The sequence below is a fragment of the Dipodomys ordii genome, unplaced genomic scaffold (genome assembly GCF_000151885.1).
Source record: "Dipodomys ordii isolate 6190 unplaced genomic scaffold, Dord_2.0 Scaffold22, whole genome shotgun sequence".
Lineage (NCBI taxonomy): Eukaryota > Metazoa > Chordata > Mammalia > Rodentia > Heteromyidae > Dipodomys > Dipodomys ordii.
The window spans coordinates 4,326,033-4,335,428 of record NW_012267238.1 but is presented as its reverse complement, the minus strand read 5'-3'; the positions used below and the strand labels follow the sequence as shown (position 1 = coordinate 4,335,428).

Sequence of the window (9,396 nt, the reverse complement as noted above, 5' to 3'; positions counted from 1 at the left end):
TATGATGTTTGACTTAATACATTTGTACACACTTGTATAATGCCTAACATTATGATCCAGCAATGCTACTCCTGGATATTTATCTAAAAGATTACAAACCAGAATACAGTAAAGCCACCAGCACAGCCATATACATTGCAGCACTATTCACCACAGCCAAGGTATAGAATCAGCCCAGATGTATTGTATTTGTAAATTGAAATGAAACTTACACAGAAGATAATGAACCAATCTTAAGTGTATAATTCAAAGTTTTCATAGATACAAACATCCATATAAGCACCATTTAACTCAATCAACATATAGAACATTTCCATTGTCCTCAAAAGTATACCCTTGTCCACTTCTTGCCTATCTTTCTACCACAGACAACCACTATACTGACATAACATAGATTAAATAGCCATCAACTTAATTAATACCAGTTAAATCATACAGCATGTACCCTTTTATTTCTGGGATTAACTTAAGGTATTTTCTATTGATCTACTTTCTAAAGCCATCTGCTCTTGTATCTAGTTGGCTATTATGTCTATCCAGAGTTCTTAATTTTAACTATTTGGTATTTTAGTTGGATTGTTGTTGTTGTTGTTTACTAGTCTCGGGATTTTAATTTAAGACCTTACATTTACTCAACTTGCTTGTTTGGCTGGTGCATTACCACTTGAGCCATGCTTTTAGTGCAGCTTTGTTCCCCCTTGTTTTGGTGCTCATTCTGGGGCTTGTACTCAGGGGCCTGGGTGTTGTCCCTGAGCTCTTTTGCCCAAGGCTAGCACTCTACCACTTGAGCCACAGCTCTACTTCCAGCCTTTTTGGTGGTTAATTAGAGATTATACTGTCACAAACTTTCCTGTCCAGGTTGGATTTGAACTACAAACCTAAGATCTCAGCCTCCTGAATAGCTGGGATTATAAGCAGAAGCCACTAGTACCCAGCACCCAGCTTTTTTATGGTTATTTTGGAGAAAGAATCCTGTTGATTTTTCTGGCTTCTACTTATATTTCTCCAAATCTCAGTCTCCTAAGTAGATTCCTAACAGATTCCAAGTTTCTGTTGAATTCTGTCTCTGTCTCTGTCTCTGTCTCTGTCTCTCTCAATCCCTTTCTCTTCCTTTCTCTCATGCTGTTCCTGGGGCTTGAACTCAGGCCCTAGGTATTGACCTGGAGCTTCTTTTCCTCAAGGTTAGAGCTCTACCACTTGAGCCACCACTCTACTTCTGGCTTTTTAGTGGTTAAGTGAAGATAAGATTCTCAGACTTTCTACCTGGGCTGGCTTTGAACTATGATACTCAGGTCTCAGTCTCCTGAATTAGTTAAGATTACAAGCATGAGCCCTTGACACTTGGTTCAAATTCCCTATTTTTTAAGTCTATTTTTCCAACCTTTTCCTCTATAACATAAAAAAGTGTTACACTGAAGTCATCGTTTGATAATTCAGGTATCCTAGATCATTGTATTTCTACTATTAATGTATATTTTCTGTTGATTATTGGTCACTTTTCTGCCCTTTCATATATCCAATAATTTTTATTGTAAATTGAACACAATTTATAATGGATTCATAGAGGCCCTCGATGACTGTCTTACCAGATAAACTTCTCCTTCTTCCCTCCTAGGCAGAGAAGAGTAAGGGGCTGATAATCTGAAGCCAGTTAATACTCAAGTTGTGTGAAGGCTTCATTTCCATTCTGGTAGAATTTAGTCTAACATGGTTTGTGTTCCTGCTCCTAACATATAGCTCGCCAGCTTCTGAAGTGACAACCCAGCTGATCTCTGACTCCTCAGCTAAGGAAGACTATGGGAGATTCACTTCTTCCTCTTGGAGGGTTTCACTAGGTCTCTAAGTCACTATTTTCACCCTTGTCTGTACCTACATACACACATAGCTCTAAATGTTTGGGAACTCTTAAGAGGGAAAGCTCAGTAGATGTTTGAGGCAAGCCCTTCCCTCTTGTCTTATAAGCATTTATAGACTGGGCTGGGAATGTGGCTCAGTGGTAGAGTGCTTGCCTTACATGCTTAAAGGCCCTGGGTTCGATTCCTCAGCACCACATAAACATAAAATGCTGGAAGTGGCACTGTGGCTCAAGTGGTAGAGCATTAGCCTTGAGCTGAAAAGCTGAGGGACAGAGCCCAGCCGAGAGTTAAAAGAAAGAAAAGAAAAGAAAGAAAGAAAAGGAAAAAGAGACTTTAACTTGTCTTTTAGGAGCCATCAATTGGGGTTAGAGGCGTGGCTCCGTTGGTACAATGCTAGCCAATGAGCAAAAAGCATCAGTTACCAAATTCAAGTCCTGGCCTTGGACCAATAAAAAGACTAGAATAGAAGCCTTCAAGTTAGCTTTCTAACCCTTTTGCTGAGCCCCAGAGTTCAGTTATCCATGGGGAAGATTTGTCATATATTTTAGAATGCTTAAAAATCCAAACAATTTTGAGTCTTTTTTGACAGACAAAAGGCCTGCTGATTTCTTTCTCCTCCATGTCTCTCTGTCTTCAATAAGTCCAAGCCACAGGGTGGCCCCCAAATCAAATAAACTAAGGGAAGAAAAGAGCTGGTGATGGTTAGCTTACTTTGAAGGGTTTGCTCAATCTTTGGAGCTCTATTTCTTCTCATTTTTATTGCATTTACATTTCTCCAGTTTGTTATAAAATGTGATTTGTGTAACTGATCCAGGCTTTCCTAGCTATTACAATTGACGTGTTGGTCTACAAAGGCTATAACATGGTAATAGCCTAATCAAGAGAAGTCCAAGCACCCAGATCAAATGGAGTTAGGAAGAGCCTCAAGCCAAGGAATACAAGAGAGGAAGAAGCTTAATTGTGTGAACAACAACATATTGCAGAGAATCTTGGAGAAAGAAGACACTTCAAAGCCATACAGTGGGATTTTTAGTGCAAAAGTATAAGCACAAGCTAAAAAAGTTGATTTAAGAGATCTGACAACCCAAATCCCATAGTGTGAAAATAATGATAGGGAGTAGAAGCATTCTTTCCATAATTCAATAATCAAAACTGTCTAAGTGTGATATTCCCCAAAGAATCTAAGAAGTTGGAAACCTTGCTGGTCTTCCCCGCTTTCACCATGATCACTAACCACAGCATAAAGACATCAATTAATTGGGTTACTAATTAATTGGTATTTGACAAATTATGAACTCATAATTCACTTGATAGTGGAAGTCATTACCAGAGGCCACCATCAGTTTTCTAGAATTGGTTGCAAATAATTATGCTCCTGTTGACTATCCAATAAACATGATGGGATTATCCTTATGGAATCCTTTCCTGCTCTGGCTTCCAGATGTTCTTAGTGTGTCAATGTTTCAGCCATCCATCTCCCAGAATTCCACTCTGCCTCACTATGGAAGCCCCCACCTGTAACGGATCAGGAGACAGCTCACCTGTTTTTTACCTGGTGGGCATCCCTTCTCTGCCAGAGTCCTTCTTCCTGCCTGTGTTTTTTGTTTTTCTCCTCTTCTACCTTCTCATCCTCATGGGCAATGCCCTGATCCTGGTAGCAGTAGTGGCAGAGCCCAGTCTCCACAAACCCATGTACTTCTTCCTCATTAACCTCTCAGCTTTGGACATTCTTTTCACCACAACCACAGTCCCCAAGATGTTGTTCCTGTTTCTGCTTGGAGATCGCTTCTTCAGTTTCCCTGCCTGTTTCTTGCAGATGTACCTGTTCCATAGCTTTTCCTGTTCAGAAGCCTTTATCCTGGTGGTCATGGCCTATGACCGCTATGTGGCTATCTGCCGCCCACTGCACTACCCGGTCCATATGACCCCACAGACCAATGCTGCACTGGCAGCCAGTGCCTGGCTCACTGCCCTTCTCCTGCCCATCCCAGCAGTGGTGCAGACCTCCCAGATGGCCTACAACGACATTGCTTACATCTACCACTGCTTCTGTGACCACTTTGCTCTGGTCCAGTCCTCCTGCTCTGACACCAGCTCACAGACCCTCATGGGCTTTTGCATCGCTATGGTGGTGTCCTTCCTTCCCCTTCTCCTGGTGTTGGTCTCGTATGCCCGCATCCTGGCATCTGTGCTTCGCATCAGCTCCCAAGAAGGACGCTCAAAAGCCTTCTCCACCTGTAGCTCCCACCTCCTGGTGGTGGGCACCTACTACTCATCCATTGCTGTGGCCTACGTGGCCTACAAGGCTGACCTGCCCCTTGACTTCCACGTCATGGGCAATGTGGCTTATGCTGTTCTCACACCAATTCTCAACCCCCTCATCTACACACTGAGGAACAAGGATGTCAAGGCAGCCATCACCAAAACTGTATATCTCAAAACCGAGGCTATGACATGAGCATTGGACCTTCTTTTCTTTCGTTGTTATTGTTGTTGTTGTTGTGATATCTGGACTTGAACTGATGCTTTGCTTATTAGCTGGTGTTCTACCCATTGAGTCATGCCTTTAGCCCCAGCATTGGACCTTCAGTGCAGCCACTTCCACTCCTAGGATGGAAAGTAATAATGCTTCGCTTAGAGGAAGATGCTCTAAGTGGCACATTCTCAGAGTGGAAATTCAATCCATAGTGCTGAATGACTAAATTAATGAACATAAAATAGTAGAATAAAAAAATTCAGTTGAGTAGAAAGCTCTAACTGTGATTGCCATACTTTGATCCAAGGCTTTCCTCCTGTCCCAATGGAATAATTGGAATAATTAATAACAATGGAATAATCTTTTGTTAATTTATTTTCAAATTATATTTAAATAGTCATACAAAGGGGCTCAATTAAACACATTAATTTATATATACAATGTATCTTGATCAATATCATTTCTTTACCATTGTTTCATCCCCTATCTATCCCAACCCCACTCCTACCCTCAAATCTTAATGAGCTCAAATATTTCACTACTGAATAATTAAACCTTTACTGTAGTAAAATGAACTGCATGAAGAAAAAATATCTCTATAAACAGTTATATTACAGAAACCAGACTATTTATAATATATAAGAGATGTTAAAACTTTAGAAGAAAAAAATCTAATGTTTAAATAAAAAATGGGAAAAAACTTGTGAGCAGACAGATTGTCCCCCAAGTCCCCTAAGCAATGAAAAAGTATTCCATCCATGACCTAAAAAGAATACAAGTTAAAACTATGCCAAGCTGAGCTTGGTGGTGCCTGTAATCCAAACTCTCATGAGGATGAGGCCAGGAGGGTTAAAAGTTTAAGGCCAGCCTTGGCTAGCAAGATCTTGTCAAAAGCAAAGCAAAACAAACAAAAGATTATATCCAAAGTGTTATTTTTCATTTTCTATTGTGAGGATACAGGTTGGTACAACACTACCACCATACCTATCCAAAGTACATGTGTTTTAACCTTTTGACTCAACAGACTCATTTTCAGGATCTAGTCTAAAGATCCATTAGCAATCAAGCCTGGAATCACTCATTCATCAATAACAGACTGGTTGATACCAGGTCTTCTAATCCATGAACATGGCATGTCACTCCATTTATTATGTTTTTTTATTTTGTTCATCAGTGGTCTGTTGATTTTAGTCTACAGATTTAGCATATGTATTGTTAGATTTCTATCTAAGTATATTTTTCTGTTAACCTATTAAAATGTGTTTTTAATTGTTTTGAGCATTGCTGTTTAATGTATGTAACAAATCCCATTTGGTTATAATGCATTATACTCTTTATAAGTTGCTGGATTTGGTTTGTTAATATTTCGTTTAGAAGTTTTGCAATGCTGGTTATGAAAGCTACTTTAGCATTCTTGCAAATTTCTTTGGTTTGGTGTTATATTAATGCCACCTTTATGAGGCGAGTTGCCAGGTTTTTTCTCTTCTTTTATATTCTGGGATACATCCTGTAGAAATAGTTTTTCTTCCTTCAATATTTAATAGAAGTTGCCTGTGAATCAATTAGGACCTAAAATGTTCTTTTAGAGAAGTTTTAAACCACAAAACAAATTTCTTCAATAGATACAGGAGTTTTCAGCTACTTACTTCTTCTTGCGTCAGTTTTGGGACTTTTTTGTTTGTTTTTTGTTTTGTGGTTTTGTTTTGTTTTTTACTTTCTGGATGTTTCCATTTTACTGGAGTGGTTTGCTTATACTTCTATTGCCAAAAAAGGTCTGAAATGTCCCTGATTTTTTCTCTGAATTATTAGCATGAATTTTCTTTGTCTTTTTTTTTCTTGACCAATCTGGCTATAAGTTTATCAGTTTAATTGATTTTTGCAAGAATCGGCATCTTGTTGTATTTATTCCCCTCAATTATTGTGTTGTTAATTTTATTAATATGTGCTGTAATATTTATAATTTTTGTTTTCCATACGCTTTGGGTTTGATTTGATCCTTTTCTAATTTTTGTTTATTAAGGCATATAAATTGTACTAAAGGGTTTCATTGTGATTTTCCATGCACATATATAATATGCTTTGATCAAATTCACCCCCGTATTAGTTTTTCTTATCCCCCATTTTATTTTTACAATTTAATGGATATATACATGCATATAAAATATTTCAATCATATTTACCCCTTAGCATCTTCTTATTTTGCCCTCTCTCTTCTTGCTTGTACCCTCCCCTACCAAGACTCCTCCTATTATAATCATTTTGTTTTGTTTTTAGCTCCAGATTCTGATTTTTGTTTATTTATTTTTTTCTTGAGATAGGGTCACACTATGTAGTCCAGGCTAGCCTTGAACTTGCAATCCTCCTGCCTCAGTGTCCTCATCTCTGGGACTATAGGCATGTGTCACCATGTCTGATTTGTTTTTGTTGTTGTTGTTTTTTAGTTTCCTAATGTGGAAGATTAAACTGTAAGATATGTAAATTTTCCATATTGCTTTAGTAAGTTTGTTCAGATTTTAACATGTTGCATTTTCATTGTCATTTCATTCAAAATGTACTTTTAATTTCTTTAGATTCCCTAAATGACCTATTTAGAAGTGTATTGTGTGGCTTCAAATTAGAGATTTCCCCTAATCTCCTTCTTTTACTGTTTTCTAGCTTAATTATGTGTCAAGAAGATAATTTGGGGCTGGGAAGGTGGCTCAGTGGTAGAGGCATGAGGCCCTGGGTTCGATTCCTCAGCACCACATAAGCAAAAAGAAAAAAAAGCCGGAAGTGGCGCTGTGGCTTAAGTGATAGAGCGCTAGCCTTGAGCTGAAGAGCTGAGGGACAGCGCCCAGGCCTAGAGTTCAGGCCCCACAACCGGACCCCCACCCCTCAAAAATAGAAGATAATTTATATGGTTTCCATTCTTTACTCTTTTCTGTTCTTTAAAAACAAAATGTTGAGACAGGGTCTTGCTATATAGTCCAGACTGGTCATAAGCCAGCAATCCAAAATTCTCAGCCTCCAGGATATTGGAATTATACCATTTCTGATACTCTTAAAGATTTCATTTAATGTCTCCAAATACAATTCATTTTGATGAATGTTCTGTGTGTACTTGAAAGTGTTGTCTGATATTGTTCTATAAGTTAGTCTCTAAATTAAGTCTAGTTAGTCTCAATTAAGTCTAGTCATTTGATGATGCTTCTTAGTTCTTCTATATTGTAATTAATTATTGCATCAATTATTGGGAGAGGGTATTGAAGTCCCTAATTATAATTATAAACTTGTTTATCTCTCCCTCAATTCCACTAGTTTTTGTCTCATGTTCTTCCAGGGGCTATTCTAGGAGCAGAAACATTTGGGATTGGTAAATCTTGAATAATTCCTTCATGATTATGTTATGTTCTGTGCAGGGTAATTTCTTGTATTCTGACATTGGTGTCTTTAAATTAATATTATTATTCCAGCTTTCTCTTGGCTAGTGTTAGCCTGATATATTTTTTCATTGTTTTGTTTTTCACTTACGTTTTCAAAGATTTTTCTTGCACAGAGAGTGGAATTGGACCTAGAGTAATCAAGAGTATAGAGTTGGCATAAAAATAGAAATATAAATCAATGGAATAAAACAAGTTTAGAAAATTGAGCCACACAGAAACATTCAAACAAAAGATCAAGAATTCTCACGGAGGAAAGAAACTCTTTTTGACAAACAGTGCTGGGACAAGCGGACAGCCACGCACTGTCATTGCCTTTATGGCCAATGCTACAGTTGCTGATAAAAAAAAAAAAAAACTGTCTTGGGATGAGGAAAAAGATACTTTTCCCCCTAAGATTCCCTTTTGTTTTGTCACCTCTCTTCTTTGCATTGCAACCCAACTGAAGATATAGCCTCCTAAGGAAAAGGATTATAAATGTGTCCTGTGAGAAAACTGAGGAGTAGAGCAAAATGTATCTCAGGTGCACTTACAGTGTCCTGTTCTTACCTCTTCTAACCTTTCTTGGATATCCACATTCCAGCTGTTAGATTCTCAGTCAAGGAATTAGCGTTGCTCGTGGAAGAGCACTTGGGAAATGAACTTAGACTGCATTTTGACAATGTATGTGATCAGGTTCTAGACTGGACATTCTCCCTCCACCAGTACAGCATGGCCAGTCTAGCTGTGAACTTACTTCCAGTCCAACCTAGTACTATAGATTTTTCATCCATGTTCTATAAGAAGTAATCAACCTTCAGCTGATAAGTACATCTGAATCTCCCATTTATCTGCTGATATTCTTCTCATTGGCTCATTGGTTTGATTATTTGTGATCTTGCCTCATCTTTTTTTTGCTTAGGTATTGAGAGTTGAAATGTAAAGTTCTGGATAATTTTTGTCTTTTTCCAGAAAGTGTTACCTTTTGCCAGGAGACAGTACAAATTGATCATATTCATTGTACATTGGTTTTAAACTGGACTCCAACTCATGTATTTCAATTTTGCTTTTACTTATGAGATTTAGACCTTATTACTCCACTCCAGTATTTGCAGGGTCTCAAGTGAAATTCCTTCTATTCAGATGAGGCTATGTGCCAACGCCTGCAATATCATGTGGCTGTTCAAATATTTTGGAAGCTCTTAAACCTCCAACCCGCTGCATTCTTTGGGGGGTATTTCCTTGTATTCGTATGCCTGAAAGTCAGTCAATGACTGGAAAGGAATGTATACCCCTCATTTGGTGCTTTTCCTCTACTGTATTCTCCTCTCTACAAATTTGCTCTGAACTTTCAGTCACTTTACCACTCAAATTCCAATTTAGGTCTCTTCAGCCCAGTAGGATTTTTATTTTTGTATTTGATTCTATTTTCTATCCTACAAGCTAGGAAATTGATAAGAAAGTTGAGATCCTGGAACTCAAACTCAGTGCCTCTCTTTTCTCAAGGTTTATTTTACAGTGGTTCAAGTTCCATGACTGAGTATTCTTTGAAGTCTTTAACTAGTTCTTGTACATTGTTTTGCAGTTGTTTTTGGTAGGAAGTTTAATCCTAGGTAAGCTACACTGTCATAGCCCAGACTTAAAAATCTTCTTGAATTTCTGAGGT

General features: G+C 38.2%; 1 protein-coding gene across 1 annotated transcript; it reads left to right on the top strand.

Annotated features, from left to right (window-relative positions):
- The first annotated feature begins 3,323 nt into the window (after positions 1-3,323).
- On the top strand, positions 3,324-4,319 carry LOC105984022 (olfactory receptor 2AT4). Its single transcript, XM_013014065.1, has one exon. It carries the CDS (start codon positions 3,358-3,360, stop codon positions 4,312-4,314), a length of 957 nt encoding a protein of 318 aa, XP_012869519.1. The 5' UTR covers positions 3,324-3,357; the 3' UTR covers positions 4,315-4,319.
- The last annotated feature ends 5,077 nt before the right edge of the window (positions 4,320-9,396 follow it).